Below are 18760 nucleotides of genomic sequence, written 5' to 3' on the forward strand. Positions count from 1 at the left end.
TGCTCAGTTTTGGCTTGGAACTGTAAACAAGATTGTGGTAGAATTATTTTAAACTTTCTGTTGTCTCTCCCATGCATATTTTCACAGTCTCATCTCCTTCCTGGAAAGTGTTACACTCACATGACTTTCAAGTACACTGCTTTATTTTGAAGTTCTTCTTTTTAAATTTAAACAGCATACACACAGTCTGAGGATGATCTGGCACATACATTTGTATTTTATTCTTAGCATTATGACAGATAGTTTCGAAAACATTTGAACAGCTATTCCTCATGATCTATGATGCATTTCTTGTAGTAACCCCTTTTACACAGTAAAAGAATGCAGACCTTGTGAAAATAATCCACTGGATTGTTAATTATTTTTGTATTGATTTTAATAGGTACGCTTGTATCATTGGTTTTAATTCTAAATAGTAAATACAAATTTACCAAAAAAAAAAAAGAAAGAAAAAACAAACAAACAAACAAAAACCCCACCAGTTTGCATATGCTGGCTGACAAACAATCTGGCATCTTTTTGTGATATTGAATTTTTCTTTGGCAGTATATACATGTACTTGACTGTTTTTTAACATTTTTCAAGCTACCTGCATTTCTGATCTTGATTAAGAATATCCTGCTTTTTACACTCATTAATAGGTACATCAGAATGAGAAAGTACAAAGTGAAAGAATTGACAGATCAAAGTATTGAAAATAATACTGGGAGCTCTGTGAGAGCTGGTTCAGTTTGGGTCTTTAGAGAATGAAACACATTACAGTCTGTTTACTGTTAAATGTCTGCAAAAAAATGGACTTAACAAGAGTGGACCAGTCAAAGATTCAGTCTCACAGTATCTTTCATGGTAAAGAAATTTAGTCTTTAGAAAATTAGCCCATGCAGATGTTTTGATAGTAAGTGTGTCCTAATGTTTTTTCTAAAAAATATCCAAAAGCTAAGTGATGTAATTTTGCTCCCTCCTTAGTCAGAAATCTACTGTAGGTATCTTTTCTCATAGCAAAACAGGAAGTACATAGAAATGAAATAAAACATTAATATATTAAAAAAAAAAAAGTTATCATTCTAGAATTTAGTTTCAGTTGATACCCTCTTCAGATACTCGCAGACTTTGAGGTTGCCAGGGAAGAGTCTAAAAACTGGCAATGAGCAAAGTCTAACCTGAGAACCACTCCAAACACTAAAAAGATACCTCTTATTTAATATCTGTTGGATTCTAATTCTTCTACGTCAAAAAACAGAAACAGGAAAAAAAAAATGGGGAAAAAATAGCCACATAGGGAAAGGCAATAGAGATAGGATTACTGCATTAACAAAAACAACTAAACAGGTCAAGGAGCCTTAATCTTTCAATGTGGAGTAAAAAGGATTCAGGGTCTCTGGTGCAATAGATGGAAAAAAAGGCTGAAGTACATGATGGGAAATTATCTACCACACTGAATGTGTATTGAAGGAAGACGCTTTTCCAGAACTCTGTCATCATCACAATAAAGAACTTCATGTTCAGACGAAACTTCCTGTGTTCCAGTTTGTGCCCACTGCCCCTTGTTCTGACACTGGAAAGCTCCTGGCCCCATCCAATTAACTCTCACCCAGTAGATACATATAAGCATTGACCCCTCCTCAGTCTTCTCTCCTCCAGGCTGAACAGCCCCAGGGTTACAGCCTTTCCTCAAAAGGGAGATGCTCCAGACCCTTAATCATCTTTGCATCCCTCTGCCATTGTTTTTCTTGAACCAAAGAGACCAGAACTGGATGCAGTACTCTTGATTAGGCTTCAACAAAGGAAGAGGGAGAGGATCACCTCCCTCAACCTGCTGGACACACTCTATTTACGAACCTCAGGATACCTTCTTGGCCCTAAGGGCACACTTCTGGCTCATGGCCAATTGGTTGTCTACCATGACACTCAGATCCTTCTCCACAGAGATCCTTCCCAGCAGGTCAGCTCCAGTGTGTGCGGTTACACCTTCCCAGATGTAGGACTGTTCACTTGCCCTTTTTGAATCTCATCAGGTTCCTCTCCACCCAATTATCTGGTCTGTCTAGGTCACACTGAATGGCAGCACAGCTTTTTGATGTGTCAATTGCTTCTTGCAGCTTTGTGTCATCAGCAAACATGCTGAGGGTAGGCTCTGTGTCTTCATCCAGTTCGTTGATGAAGATGTTGAGCAAGACTGGGCCCAGCCTCAACCCCTGGGAATACCACTAGCTACAGGTATCCAACTAGACTCTGCACCTCTGACCACATTCCTCTGAGCTCTGCCAGTTTTCAGTCCACTTCACTCTCCACTCGTCTATTCTACACTTCCTAAGCTTACCTACAAGAATATTATGGGAAACAGTGTCAAAAGCCTTGCTGAAATCAAGGTAGACCACAGTCACAGATCTATCCTCATCTACTCAGCTGATTGTGTCACCATATGAGGCTATCAGGTTGGTCAAGCATGACTTGCAAGTTTGACTGTATCTATCAGAATAAGTAATCCTCCTACAAATGCCTCTGGAATGGTCAGGACCATTTTATCCCATATCTTCCACAGGTTTTAACAGAGGGGTTGAAGTGAGAAGGAGATTTTCATAATCTCAAAAGGAACTTGATGCCAAGCTTCTGCTACCTCAAAGAGGTTTGTTCTAAGAAAATTTGTTCTTGAAAATTTGAAGACATCTAAGCTTGGTCAATTTGAAATTCAGATATCTAGAATCACCATTTGCTTTAAGAAATGTGGTAGAAGTCTTTTATGTGAGTATAAGACTGAGTATAGAAACACCCATTCCAAGCAAGGGGGTTCAACTGATTTGAATGCAGAGTGGGAATCTCTTCAACAAAGAGGTTGTATCTCCTTGGAACTTCTAGATACACTCAAAGTCATTTTTGTCAGTGTACTGGGAAGGTAAAAAAGATTCAAGTTTAACTCCCAATAAATTCTCAAACATTCTACAAATAAAGTTGTCTCACCAAATAAGCTAGAAAGAGAAGGATCTGAGTAAACAGGAAGATGGGCATAGTAATATCAGATGAGGACAATGTATGTAAACCTTGATGTGACAAAAGACCATCAGGACAAAAATGGAAGAGGAATTAGCTTTCATTATTTGGACATACTGAATTACATAATGGGGAAATGACATAAAAAAAGAAGGCCCACAAGTAATATTTTCATTTCATAAAGTGGAGATATTTATTTGTTAAGATCAGTAAAACCAAATTATAAATAACATAACAGTTACCTATGTAAAGTTCCATCAAAATTAAAACAGTGAGCCTGTCCCTTCCAGTTGTGTTCATCAAAATGCTTCAGCTATGAAAAAAGGCATGGACTGCTATAAAATTGAGATTTGTTTCTGTCCACGTGCATGAATATTATAAATAAGACTTCCCTTATAAAAAATCACATGAGATGCTAATGGTATATTCTGTAAAATGTGACTAGGAAGTGACAACAATGTACTATTAATAAATAATACACTCAATAACAAAACGATCTTTGCTATTGAAAGACTTTGGGCTACATACACGATGAAACCACTTGGGAAAAAAAAAAGACATTCTTCAAAGGAGCACAGAGCGCTACTTGAAAATGAACAGACTCTGGACGTAATAGAAAATACGTTATTGCCAGGCAAAGAAAGTCAACCCTTCAGTCCTTGTAACAGTGTTAGCCATCAGCGAACATTTGCTACGCTGGGGACAATTAGACTGAAGCCCTAAACCACAATACGCTAAACAACAACACACTTTGCGATGTTTAAAACACTCTACACAAGTACCTCTGCCCCTGAGCATGCCAGAATGATCGTGATTCAGGATGTTCAACCAAGTGCTCATGCCATTTTGACACAACTTCCAGCATGTAAAGTTTACATAGATCTCAAATGATTAATATTACATGTCAGTCACTGGAGGAAAGATAAATCCACAGAATTACACGACCTCAGAGGCATAATGATTTGCTTATCCACTTTAAAACCATCTCAAGACACTGAACTACCACATTATCATCACTTTTTTTCTATAAACTTGTCAAGATAGGAAAGATGCAAATCAAATTACTAGCATAACACAAGGGCAAAATTCACCATCTAACACTAAAGTCCCACATCCCATTGCTCTTTGTGAAATGATGCCATCACCAGCTGACATCAGTCTTGTATGAGACAAAATCTCCCAAAATCGCCCAGTCCCTAGAAGCCAAGAGACACCGTGCGTCTGTCTTGCCTGTGCTCCTATATGCCAGCATTACTACAAACCACAGACTGATCCCAGGTCAGCTTGTTTCAACCACTGAGCTCCTGCCAAAAATACATGTGTGGTATTTCAAATTCAGTCCTATTTCTCCATTGCTGTAAGCAATTACTTTGCCTGAGCACCCCACCCAGAGGAAGGCTTGCCTTGACAAGCAGGCTGCCCCCAGAGCCAGACCCACAAGTGGGGTCAGATACAGAGCAGAAGTTCTGAAGTGCACAGATGGAGTGACAGGAAGGTGAGGGCAGGAACCTTGCAGCTACACACCAAACCACAGTCACTTCTTTATCAGAGTGGCAACCAACAGATAACCGAAATAAGTGGGCAGGAAACACACACTAAGTGTGAGTCACACTGATATCCCCACCAACACAGCCTTGCCAACCCAAGCCTGGAAATAGGTCTGATCTGATGGAAATGCAGACAGATACCCCCTTACAGTGCTGGAAGGAGGCATACTGGACTTTAGGAAGAGAGCTACTCCACTTGTAAGTTTGTTTATTACCATCAAACCTGTAAGGCTTACATTTACCAGAATCAGAGGTTGGTCATGAAAAAACAGGTAGAAGATGTGGTTCACTACAAATCGCTAGAAGTATCTTCTTTCCACGTCACTTCTCTTTTCAGTGTTTCTACAATACAGAGCTTACACTAATAATCCACCTCATGGACTCAACATTAAAAGAAAAACACATGCAGTCATTTACATTCATCTGCATCTGCATGCTATTTTCACAGTTCATTATCAAAGCAACATACCACTCTATAAAAATATCACAGTGAGGCACCTTTAATTTCCTTCATATCTGTGTTTGCTTTTCTCTTGAGCTTTCAGAGACAGCCAGATGGAACCTGCAGTATCACATGTTAAAGCAGGATGAGTTGTGTGCATAGGAAATACAGCGGCTTAGGAGTCTTGAAATTTACATGTAAGGACAGAATTTCATCTATTTTTTGATATCTATTTTTGTCCTTGAGTTCATTAATAACAATAATAATATAATAATTTTAAAGGAAGGTAACCTGTAAATGGCTAAAATATGGCATGAAAATGCTTTGCACCACTTTCCTTTCCACAACATATGAAGAAGGGCAGCACTGCTATCAGGTTACTACAGCACTTGACATTGCTTCTGCTCCTAAGAGAGCCGAGACACTAACACCAGAATCAGTGCTTTCGGACTAGAACACTCAAGAAGAGTGCAAAATTCCCTTCATTTAAAATGCAGTCTGCTGGTAAGACTCCAGAAGAACAGAAACCTTACAAAGTGCAATTGCTGTACATCACACTTAGTACTGATTTTGATATTGGATGAACAGAAGGCATATGCTAATTCCCAGGTGAAAAAATGCCAAAGTTCTCTTTGAAAGGATACACTTTAGATGGGTGTTCTACTTAGAGATAGGATGCATTACATTATGTACATGATACACACAAGTTGCCCAGAGAGGCTGTGGATGTCCCAACCCTGGTGGTGTTAAAAGCTAGATAAAAGGCAGGTGGTGTTAAAAGCTCTGGGCAATCTGATCTGCTACTTCACGTACTGGCAGCCCTGCCCTGCCTGTGGCAGGTGGGCTGGAACTTGACGATCCTTGAGGACCCTTCCAACCCAAACCATTCTATGATTCTATGAGAATCTGCAAAACAGTCACAGAGATGCAAACAAACAAAAAATTAGGAAGGTCAATGGAAAAGAAAGAATGTACAGAAACCACAAAGACAACCGGATATATGGACTTCAGCTATTTATACCTCATCTGAGATAGTAACTTGAGTGAAAATAAAAAATATTGAATGCAATGAAAACAAAAAATATTATTTCACCTCAGTGGTAGCAGGTCATAATCATGAGCATTTGTTAAAGGTTCCTCATTTTACATTGAAAGCTATTTTGGAAATGAATTTGTATGTTATTGATGGCTGGTTTGAGTTAACAAAGATGAATGCAAAGACTCAAGATTTGGCTGCAGGAAGTCTAATACCTGGACACCTGCAGTCAGAAGGTGTTCCACAAAAGCCAGAAGAATTTTCAGAGTTTTATGTTTGAAAGGAAAAGTAATTTGTTGTCAGTCATCATATACAGAGTTATGGAAAGAGTGCACTACATAGGGAGAAAACAGAAGAACCACCATTTCAACATTTTAAGACAACTGATATCTTAGACCAGCGCTGAGCCTTTGATATAAATTGCCAGTAGAAAAAATTTTCCCTTCAAGAATTATCAGAAAAGAAAAATTGCATTTGAATAGCAGGGGGGGAAAGATCATCTCATTGCATTATTAAAGTCTGAAAAAATGATTTGACAATGACTGGAAACATTAACAGTCTTCAGATCCATCACGGAGGATAAATCACTTGAGAACATCCAATTCTCAGATACAGGCAGTCAGTGAAGAAGCTTCACATTGCAGAAAAATCTTTTTTTCATTTTCATCCACCTCACAAAATCTACTTGGCAGATAGTGCAGTACATGAATCACTTCTCTGCAACTTGCTGCAACAATTCCTCATATAGGACATGACAGAAGTCATGATTTGATTTCAGATCATGATACCTCAGTGCGGCAGATGTTTGAAATGCAGAAAGATATTGGCCTCACAGCAGCAATCAAAGTACAGCAGAAAACATCCATGATCTTCACTTGTGGGGAAAAATCCCATAGCTTACAGAATAGGCCCCTGTAAGTAGGCAGCATTGCCTGGATTTGCTTTGAAACAGCTCAATTTAAAATTTTCGTAGGATGAATTCCCTCAGGTTTGAGAACAGGCAGCTGATTAAAATCTCTGCAATTCTATTGATTTGTCCAGAGTTAGAATGGTAGAAGAGAGCAGAGAATTTGGTTTATAAATTGGAGATTTGGGCAGACAGAAGAAAACCTATTATTCTCATTAAAATTTATGAGTTTGAGCTTTCTGCAAGCTATGCATTATCTGAAGGGAATGTCCTTTGTGTACTTGCTAACCATGAGGGTGGGTTTTAACCTGGACGCATAAATTCAGTCAAACAAATATGTATGTTTACTTGTTTGCCTTAGCTGTTGAAAAGAGATAAAGCTTTGCAATTTATTAAATCTCTACCCTTACTTTCCAAATGTGAGGTAACTAACTCTCACAGCACCTCTCTCTCAGTAAGCAAGCTAAGTACAGTCTCTATTCACCCAAGAGAGCATTCACAGCAGGAAGAAAGACATCAAACATCCTATAAGTGGCATGAGAAATAAGAAAGTCTCTGCTGTACTTTAGAGTTGATGCAGTAATTAGTACTGGAAAGACATGAAATACTGCATGCAAGCTTGGTCACATTCAGCTTTAATAAAACTGGAGTGCTCTATGGTCCTGTGTTGTGTTTCCATATTTCCACATTGAATACCAAGAAGAAAGTTCATCATATTCACATAGTGCAAGGGAGGATTGAAACAACCTGTGGACTTGGCAGATTTTTCCCCAGTACCACAAGAACCGAGGAGCTGAGAAGCAAGAGAACGAAGAACTTGCATCTGTATAACTTCAGGTCCCAGTTCAGCAAAGCATTGAAATGTAGGTATCTCCTTTTCCTCTATCAAAAAACTGTGTTACTTTCCTTATCTCCTTTCTGATCTTTGTCTGGTTCTTTAGATGCCACCCCTAAATGCCAGTACAGAAACAGTAACAGACAGACTCCAGAAGATCTAAACCGATGTTCTCAGTTTGGTTGGGTTTTTTATTTATTTCATTTTGATAAAAATGAAAGTAGCCTAAAATTGGAAGCTTTGCAGAAGCACAGACTCGAGTAAAATCTACAAACACTCAATAACTTGAGAATTGCTTCTTCAGTTACTGGTGTATCTATTTTAACAAAAATTGAGATCCTTTTTCACAAAATATGTGATTATTTTCACTAAGTAAGTTATTCTATAGTAGTTCTTAAAGATATCAGTGTTTGAGTTATAAACTTCAACGTATTATCTGCTTTGTTTTATATCTACTTGATTGTATGCCTATATGTTATCTGGGCAGTTTACAGAGACCTCTAAAAAGGGTAAATAAGAGTTCTGATTGAGGCTTCATTCCATTTTCAATGCAAGCTGGAGAGCACAAAAAAAGGAAAAAAAAAACACTACTTCTGCCTGTGCGTGGATGTTTTTCTGGAAATGCTCATGGGGTAGGAATTTCAAGAGCACTGAATGCTGATCTAACTCAACAGTGGCTCAGTGAGCATTTTGTTTACAAGATAAATTTAAAAAACAGGTGTTTTTGGATGTCCTTGCCTTGCACACTGTAAGATGTTCACCTTTCAGTGTGCTCCTCACGCATAGAAGTCTCACACTCAAAGAAAATGTTTTCAACATACTGCCAAGCGTTTTTTGCAACAGTATGACCACATAAGGCCTTGTTTCACCTCGGTTCAATGCTCGTTTCAGCCCTTGGGCAGCGAGGTGAGATCCTAGTCTTGAGACCCCTCAGAGAGCCTTAAATCTGAGCCTCAGTCCTTCAGAGGACATTTTTCCAATCAAAATCTTTGTTCTTCTTTGCAACTCTTTTCAGTGAAAATGTTTCCTTTACTACCAAGGCAATTGAACAAAAACTAAGCTTCTCATGAAATACGGAGTTTTGCTTGTTAAGAATTTAAAGAATTTTAAGAATTTAAAATATTTTAAGAATTTAAAATGTTATGCCTTTGTAATTGTTCATTTCCAATAAACAGAAAATGATGTAACACATCTTTGCTATGGGCTCTAGCTGAGCAAAACAGTTCGTTGAATGTACAATTAGAAAACACCAGGAATTATTCAAAAGGTACTTTCATGTTTTATTGATCAGTGGCTTAAACCTAAACCCAACAACTATTTGAGAACAACTATTTGTGGTGACATTTTCTTATGTTGCCTTTGGGTTGACTCATGATATGAGTCATGATAACTATGTCTAGGCTAAAAGAAAAAAAAGGTTGAACTTGAAAGGTGAAAATACTAAATAACACAGCAAATTCAAGGTGATTTGAGTGTTGCTTGCCTTAGAAGGACCAAGATGGGATAAATATTTACCTTAACAGTTGACCAACGCAACCACAGCATAGAGTAGGTGGAGATCATTTTAAGATGCAGTTTTAATAGGTACTACTGAGACTTGCCAGCAATGAAAATTGCTTCGGGGTGAGAAGCGGGTTGGTCTCCAAAGCAATAGATTGTCTGCCACTGTTTTCGGAAAGCCCAGCATTCTGGCTGTGAAGGAAGAAAGTGATAACCTTGCCATATCTCAGGCCTGCTCTGCAGTGGCACTTGCTTGATGGTACCCAGGGCAGTGCTACATGGAGCCACATGGAAGCTGCCCAGTCCCAGAGGTGGATGATGGTCAGTTCTGTCCTGCCCATGCTTGCTGACTTCACACAGGTGAGGACTACTTGCTTAATGCCATGGTTTGCTGAGCTTGGCACAGCTGAACTGCTCAAGGGAGTGTTGTATTTGTGAACTAGGGGTGACATATATGGTGACATTCATTTTAAGTATGTGCATTAAGCTAAAGAGGCTGAATATACCAGGGCTCTGAATACACCAGGGCTCATCCTGAATAATCAGAGAGGAATAACTAACTGTTTAACTTCTTGTTGCTGCGAAAGAAATATCAGGTAGGGATACTGGGTTGAACCTCCTATTGGTTATTTGTATTTCCTTCAGGAAAATGAGTTTCCTAGAATTTAATTAGCAGGCCACTAGATCATTCAGTAATTGTTTCATTCAAAAACCACCAAGAAGTCAAGCACCTGATAGATTCCAAGTGATGAAATCTGGGAATTTGAGGAACTAGAAGTCATTCTACAACAATCATTATGAAAAGCACAGCCTTCTGCCATGCTCTTTTTGTTCTCCAGTGATTGAATTTTCAGTTCCTAAGTGAAGTCATGTTTTCAACTTACAGCTAATTCTTCTTGGTTTTATCAGTTACTTTTGAAGAAAATATGGTTGAAAATTACAAAGTGCATTATCTACTTAATGGCTGATTTTTTAAATCACCCTTCAAAACCCAAGGAGGATGATCATCAGGAAGATGGCAAAGAGATGACTTTATGTTGACTTCTTGGGCATAAAAAAAAAGCCCAGATGATCCCAAGTGGAGGGACTGTGTGATATTATGAGGAGATGTCATTAGGGATGTCCCAGCATACAGGAGAGTCCCCAGAGCACCCTTCGGACAGCCAGGATGCAGAGGACCAGCCACTTCCAGACAAGGTCTGCTGACTTTTTGTTAGTAGGAAACATCAGCTAACAGATAGAATCATAGAATAACCCAGGTTGGGAAAGACCTAAAAGATCATCAAGTTCAACCACAACTTAACAATATTACCCCAACTCTAATAACCCACAACTAAATCCTACAGTATCCTTTCAATAAGGAGGTGGTGACTTAGGACAATAGCCAGTAAGTCTGTTATACTTTTGTTTCTGAGTGAATGGAAGTAGAGAAGGGAACGATGGATTTTTCATCATTTCTCTTTGTTCTGCTGTACTTCTGTTTAATCAGTTCACTGCCTCTTGGCAACATCTGCCATCACATTCTGCTTTGCTGCCATCCTGCAGAAAACCTTATGTCACAGACAATGGTCCATTTTTCAGTCATTGTCAGAAGAAAATGTCCTGCGGTTGCTTGGAATGGGCAATCTTTATCTAGAATTTCTACAGTCCCATTTATTACACCACTGATTTGATCTTCATCTTTTCCATCATCATCCAGCATTCTGGAAACTGCCTGTCCTTTGTACAATCTGGACTTGCTCCAATGCTTATTAATCTATCGAGATGGAGAACCAAAGCAAGTAGCAAAAGGTGAGTTAGCATTTTTCTCCTTCATCATCCCCACTTCTAGATTGCATACTTCCTCACTTCTGTTCTCACTGTCAATTTCAGGATAGGGTGAACCAGATTTTAAGCTAGTTTTCATAAATATGCATGAAGGAAGTGTTTTGTGTAACTACCACAGTTCAGAGATTCAGTTTAAAACAGCAGATGCCTTGCTTATAGCTTCAGCTTCCGAAGAGATGCAAACTCAGCAGCGTATGCTGTGACATCATTCTGATGAAGCTAACAAAAAGGTGAGTGTATTGAGGTTGATAAAAAAGCCAATATTTCTACATTCTATAAAGATTAAGCTGTAACAGAGGCTTCGATCTTTGACTTCTGCAGCTAGTTCATTCCAAACGATAATCTTCGTATCAACAAAAACATAAAGCACAGCATTCATGAAGGAGAGTCCTCGGAATTATGGCAAGGTCTGTATCAAATTTAAAAATGTTTTTATTCTCATGAGCACATATACTCTTATGATTTTAATTTGCCAGCTTCTCTTTCAATTGCTTGCTTTAGAATGAGCTTCAAAAGATTCATAACCAACAGAAAGGAGGAATTTTACACAGTTTTAGCAGAAGTTCATACATTGGCCTTAGTCTCCCTAGAAACACTTAAGCACCCGAAAAGATTATACCTAAACTGATTTCAGTGCCAAATATCTTCCATGCACAACTCCTATGAGGGGATTTGATTCGTTCTGTTTATAATCAGGTGGCATCCTCCATAGAGCAATGATTCCAGCATTTTTGTATCTTGGCAGCTCTATGAAAAAATTAATAACTAAGAACATGAACAAATCATTTGGCAAGCCTGAACTAGATTTTAGTGAAGATGAATTGCAGTAGCTTTCAACCTGGTGCAGGCATTAACCTCAATACTGGAGAAATTCAGGGGCTGGCAGTGGAAATAGAAAAACTAAAGTAAGGAATTTCATTAAAAGACCTTAAGATTTCTATTCACTTCTACTAAAGCAATGAAATCTCAGGACACTACTGTCAATGGACAGAAATTAACCACCCAGCTAAATGCAGATGGATATATTCATTCCACCCACAGTTTGCTAACTCCGAGAAGCTGATTTCTATGTTAATGCATAAGTCCTGGATGTGACCACACCTATTCCCTGGTGTAGCCTTCCTCTTCAAAAGTGATACAACTTCAAACCCTTACATGTAACTCCACATTTCATACCAAGAATCCCAATACATGGGTCCCACTTCCCCTAGACTTGTACCAGGTAAATCTCACACTAAGTAGCAGAAATAATGGAGTGTATTAACTCCAAGATTCTTGTTAGGCAGTTGCCATTCTCAGATTCCCAACTTTCATTTTCATTTTCTCTGTGACTGCTCTTGCCACAAAATACTTACAGAACCCTCCTGCATCCTTTTTCAATTGTAGGGCAAAAAGCTTCTTCTTGGCCAGTGTGCCTGTGTGGAGTGCCAAGTCAGCTAACTAAAACAGGTTTCTGTTGAGCTCCCATTATAGACTTGCTTTCTCAAAAGAGGAACTTATTTTTGTTTGTCTCCTTTCCTAAGCTACTAGTTTTCTGGAAGTTATAGAAAATTATTTACCCCCAAAGCCTTTACTTCCCTATCAAATGTGGTTGCCATTGTAAGATGCAGTTATATCCTCTATAAGTAGATACGAACAGAGCCCAAACTATCAATTTTTCCAACATTAGCCACACTTATCACAAACAACTTAGTTTCTTCAATCCCCATCATTTTTTGAAAACCATCTCCTTGCAAACCTCAGGATTGCAAACATCAAAAGGGACACACAAAGACAAGATTCAGTCAGCTTCAGCCTTATGGCTGAACAACGCTCCTAGGTACATGGGGCACTAACTGAACACAAGCAAGCCAGTTGTTATGAAATACTGCATTGAGGTTTCCTATGAAAATACTCATTTTTTTTCTCTTCTTTTACTGAGATCTTTTCCCCAGGACATGAGAGAAGGGATTTCCAGGGTGTCGGAGAGTCGCCAGAGAAGTTCAGAACTGAATTCTCAAGTGCTGGTACAAATGACAAAAATAACAAGCACAGAGGCGGTTCTCCCCTACTCTCCTAATTTCCCCACACCCCTGGGATATGGTGGCATCCTTCTGAAGTGTCATCTTAACACACAATATTTTGACTGCTGTTCTCACAGATAGCATCTTCTTTAAAGAACTAAAAAGTGCAAAACTTCATACATCTCATAAAACCCATACAGGCACCTGTTTTCTACAAAAGGCAGCTCAGTAAAAATTTGTCCTAATGAGCAGTAAAGAAAATCCTTCCTTACTGAGTATCCATATTGTAGATAAAATATAATCCAAGTGAATGAATTATCAGTGATGGTCTATTGATGTGTTGATTGTACTTCAAAAAAAGCATATGGACAGAGATAAAACGGGTTACAGAAGCACATTCAGATTTTATCAGAACAATCTCTAAAACAGCATTTAATCCAAATCTCCCCTTTGCAATTTAGAGCTACACTATAATCCTAAGGAACAATGCCCAAATGTATATTTGGAATACCCATATTTAGGAAGAAGATTTTATTCCAAAACACATTTTTAAAAAGCAAAATAAGGCTTTTTTTCAATGTCCTACACAGATAGTCGAATTATTCATATTTAAAGAAGAGCCGGGGTGTTGCTTTTTTTTTTTTTTAATTATATCTATATAACTTGCAGCTTGTAGTCTACAAAGAGAGCGGTTGCCAACATATGATAGGACACCTCCCCCAAAATACTAGGACTTTGGAGCTAAAACAGGTAACACAGGAAATTGTTGTGGAAACCTGACGACAGTTTTGTTGTTTCAACATTTTGACTAGAATTTCAGCTAGTAACAATAGAAGTAGAAGAAAGAGAACATTATTTTGGATTATAAAGTTAACAGTGATAGCATCTTGCAGCTGAAATTGCACTCTGGACCAAGTAGGTATTTTCTTCCTGTCCTACAGTGTTAGAACAAAGCAAACAAAATGATTTCTCATTTACATGGCAATAGGATCATCCGCTGTCCAAGTAATATCCAAAAATAAAACAGTCCTTTAGGCACTGCACTGACCGGAGCAGCCGCAGTGCAATTTGCATGCTTACATAATTCTCTGATTGCAAAGAGAAAGGCTGCATTGCGTAAGTGCCTGCCTTTTCTGGTGTTTTTTTTTTTTTGTTTGTTTGTTTTGTTTCATTTTTTTCTCGCTGGCTGTATTGTTTTTCAGTGCTCCCAAAGGCTGTTTTACTTTTCAGGCTCTCTTTAACCAGAGACAATCTTGCAACAGAAGTACAAGTCTTTAAGGCTAGTGTTACAATCCGAAAAGAGGAGCTAGTAGCACAAAGAGAAAGGATTTTCAAAGTTTCAACTGATTTTAAATGACACTTACATTCATTTCTGCAGTTTTTCTGTTAGAAGCACATGAAGAATCTTATCTTGCATTTCACTGAACACCTCAAATCCCCTTGATAGTCACTGAACATGTGGAGTCCAAATGAACACGGAACTAATCCCAAAGGCAAAACAGCACAACAAGTAAGGAGCAATCCCTGCTACCAAAGTCACTACGGAAATCTTGCAGCTGGTCAGTTAAAACCTGGTTGCACTTCACTTTTGTTTTTGTACCACAACTTTTATCTTCAAGCCAATTTACCTTAACCAGCTGTTGCCCATAAGGTAGCATTAATATGGATATAAGTGCAATGACCAAACTATCCTGACAAAACCTACAACAGGTAGGTTCATCCATATTCAGTAGCAGGGCATTCCCAATACATTCTTCTACCAGATTCTTAGCACCCTTCACATTCACAAGTCTTAGGAGTTGATGGTACTCAGCTCCTCAGGCTTTCACACCTTCCACCTTCCTTCCATTGGAAAACAAAAAATGGAAAAAAAGAAACAAAGAGAGTTAACAATACACACACTTTCCTCTATACCCCTTACCACTACACACAAGCACACTCACAAGGGAAGGAAAAACAAAACAAAAAAAAGATTTATATGAGGCGCCAATCTGGAATGAAATGGATCTTTGAACAGACAGTCATATTTGGCACTGTCAGCAAAAGCTTGTGGGTGGCCCCATTTCTCTCTGAGCCTTAATGCCCTTCTTACATCGGTCAATTAAAAACGTCACCCAGAAAGTTCATTTGAGTTGCTTCTGACATTATTTTCACATTACTGCTGAATGGACTTGATGGAGAGGTTTGTTTCCCCCACCGCAGTTCCATAGAACATACATTAAGGACATATTCCATTTGGCTTTCAAGCAGCATTTTTACGGTCCATGCAGATCCATGATTATTTTCCCTTTAAAAAGAATCAACAGAAGATCAGAACTCTCTGTAGGAGAGCAAGGAAATTAAAAACTAGTGGATCTCCCAAACCGACTGCTACGATCCTTAGGCAGAAGACTGGGTTAAAGGGTCCTCACACTGTTCTAGCTGCATTCTCAGTACACCACTTTTATGAAGGAACCAGAGCTGTAGAAATTCCTCCGGCATGGCATGGAATCCGGAATCGGGCAAGACATTGTCATAGTAATGGTGGCTAATAAACTTCCCATGCAGGTCCACTGAGAACGGCCAGAAGCCATAAATTGTTACTTCTTCACAGAGACCAAGGGCAGCACTGACTAGGAAAAGTCCCGTGGAAAGTCGTTTGGCATGGATACCTTTGCTCTTCCAGAACTTGCCAATGTCACGCAGGAAATTGGGGTTGGCGAAAAGCACCGCCTGCTTGGCACCGAAGTCCTTCAGGGTGTAATAGACACGCAGGGAGGGGCCCGTCCCTGTCTTCATTGAGAAGGCCGGCATATAGATGTAACTGTGATTATACACCTTCACGCTGTCCACAAATGCTTTTCGAGACCAAAGCAGATTCTGGAATCTGTAAAATGAGAGAGAAAAGTCTGCTGGTCATACAAACATTTTTCTACTCATTTCAAAATCCACCTACAAGCTGTTACTCACACACGGATTTGCAACTGATTTGCACACCTTTCCAGAGCCTAGAGAAATTCCTGACGAATTTCTGAGTGTCTCTTCTAAAACAGTGAACCTGAACAGACAGTTAAAAACCATCTGGTATCCTGCTAGCTCCAAAGCATAAAATGTTTCTGATTTCATCTCCTCACAAACCCTTCACGAACACTAATAATTTTCCCTAAAATTGATCACTTTAGTGACATTTTTCTTTACATTTTCAGGCATAGAAATCTTTAAATTAGATTTTGAAGTCTGTGTTGTTGTTCTTATTTCCTAAAGGTGTACTAAAAAAGAATCCAAGTTACATGTTGAACAAGCAATACTAAGCAATAATCAGATAGAAATTCTGGCCTTATAAAAATTTTAAGACTTGTAAGATTTGCTTTTATTATGTCCGCATAGAGATTTATATTTTCCATTAGAGTATGATACCATAGCCATTTATTCTCAACTTGAGAAAAATCTCAGAGAATTCTTTAGGATAAGTGGCACCACAAAAATGTAGCAGCAGGCACCAAATGACACTCAGGGATGATGTTTAAGAAGATAGGAGTTACACAGGGAGTAGGTTTAAAAGCAGTTAATATTTGTAATGTGCAAGTTAGAAGAGAGACTAGTTGGGGAAGGCAATGTATACATCCACGTTATTTCTCTGCTTATATGGTTTCATTTAACTCTTGCTACAAAATCTACATCAGGTTACAACTTCTTTAAGTAGCCAATAGCTGATTCTACATTATTCTTGATTAACTGATATCTACATCATTCTTGATTTTAGACTTGAATACTTCTTCAAAAACAGTACTTTAGCAAGAATATAACCTCTCCTTCCCATGTACTTTTGGCATGCCAAGATGAATGAGACATCTGGCAGGAAGCTGTAGGCAGTTCACACATACCAGCACCCTCAGTGATGTTTAACACTACACAAAGCACATAGCAGAAAAACAATAAAGTTTCCTGAATATGCTCCATTGGGTGTAGGTGACAGAGATGTCAGCCAGAGTGACTAGTAAAATCCAATACTTAAAAAACAAACTTGTTAAGAAGCAGGAGAACTTATTGTTCTGGACTGTGGCCTGTACGAGGTGATACTTCTGAGTATCACCTGAGCATGAGAAAATCACTGTGATTCACCTTTGATTATCTGCTCCCTTTCCAGAGTCGCTGCAGCCTTCAGAGCACCAGTAGCAAGTAGGCAAGTAGGCAAAGGAGAATCCATGTTACTTCTGCACAAGCCTTACTGGCGCCTCCTGCTTAGCAGCTGGGATGTTCTCCCAAACATGATCCCTAATTTTTTTCTCAGCTCTTGAATGACTTTCTCATCTTGTTACTGCCTCCTCTTTCTCAGTTGCTTGTGGCTGAGACATGTGTATGTATCACAACTGATTTCATAATCACACAGCAGAGTCAGAACAAGAAAACTGAGACACTGGCAGTGGACATTTTCCTTTCTTTGGCACACGTAGAGAGATAAGTATAAGAGCACCTTTTTTATACGCTCTGAGTTCATTTGATATGAAAACCCCTTTGGTAAAAATCACACACACAGCAAGATATATGGGTTTGAATAGGATGTCAGAAAACCTCAAGAAGCATCAGCTAAAATTTCATCTGATACAACTACCAACAAAAAAGCAAACTTCAGCAACATAGAAGTATCTCATGAACGTGTCAGATTTTTTGGAGTCTTTCTTCTGGTAAAAGAAAATGTTAGTACTAATTTAAAAGATTTTGCTGACACTTTCAAAATTCAATATTCGGTCTGCTGATTTGCCACAAGTTTCTTTCAACATGTCCTGGTGGGATTAAAGTAAAGCTGTTCCAAAGCAAAACCCCTGAGATCTGCATGGTTCTTCATCACTGTTTGACTGTGCAGATCTGGTCTTTCTGTGTGGAGTAAGTAATGGAGACAAAGCCCGTGTCATCCAAGCAAGAAATTTATCCAACTTGAACATATGAAGCAAAACAATAATTTCATAACATTGCATTTGGCATTCTTTTCTGTAGAAAGAACAGACACAGTTGGATGTAGAGGGCCAGCAAAGGCCAATGTACCCTGGCAGAAATTCACTGTCCTACATGCCACCTATGGGACTTCTCACACCTGTAAGTAAGTGTTCCCCCAAACACCTTTGCTATTCTCTCCCTGAAGAGCAGCAGGACAATCTGCCAGGTATAGGAGTTGTGTCCATCCTAGGAAAGTTCTTCCTTTTTCATCAGAAAACTCAGTCACTGAGGGGGAAAATAATCTCAATATTCAATATTCACCTATGTGTTGGAGCCTTCAGACCCTATCCTAAAAATTCTCTAATAGCTTATGAAAGGTAGAACAGGCTTTAAGCATACTGCACTCTTCTCAATGTGAGGCAGCACCCTGGGAGGGGCTCAAACTTCCTTTCACAGCACAAGGAACTCGAGTACACAGCTTCAGCTGCCTTCGCAGTGGTGGAGAGGAATACACATACAGCCTTGTCAGTCCTGGAAGCCAGTTTTACCACATCCTTTTCCATTTACAGCTGGCTAACAACAATCACTTCACGTGGAAAATAGATGTGGTTATTCTAAAGCTTCATTCTTCAGCAAATTTACTATTCACAGAAAAGCACTGTGCAGCTTTAAGCTGAATACACTTGAAATGCTCAGATATAATCATAGAGGGACAAGGATTGTCTCTGAATATTCATACACCATCATTGCCACGACACATT

The 18760-nt window shown here is 38.9% G+C and overlaps 1 protein-coding gene across 1 annotated transcript in view; it reads right to left on the reverse strand.

Annotated features, from left to right (window-relative positions):
• Nucleotides 1-15464: 15464 nt before the first annotated feature.
• The window catches only part of ST8SIA1 (ST8 alpha-N-acetyl-neuraminide alpha-2,8-sialyltransferase 1), a gene marked incomplete at both ends in the record, with an annotated part of 114768 nt that continues 111472 nt past the window's right edge, over nucleotides 15465-18760 (reverse strand). Inside the window, one exon of the mRNA XM_079547766.1 lies at nucleotides 15465-15951. Coding sequence (XP_079403892.1) covers nucleotides 15465-15951 — 487 coding nt within the window. The remainder of the gene's footprint in view (nucleotides 15952-18760) is intronic.

Source organism: Tetrao urogallus, assembly GCF_951394365.1.
Source record: "Tetrao urogallus genome assembly, chromosome: 1".
NCBI classification, from domain to species: domain Eukaryota; kingdom Metazoa; phylum Chordata; class Aves; order Galliformes; family Phasianidae; genus Tetrao; species Tetrao urogallus.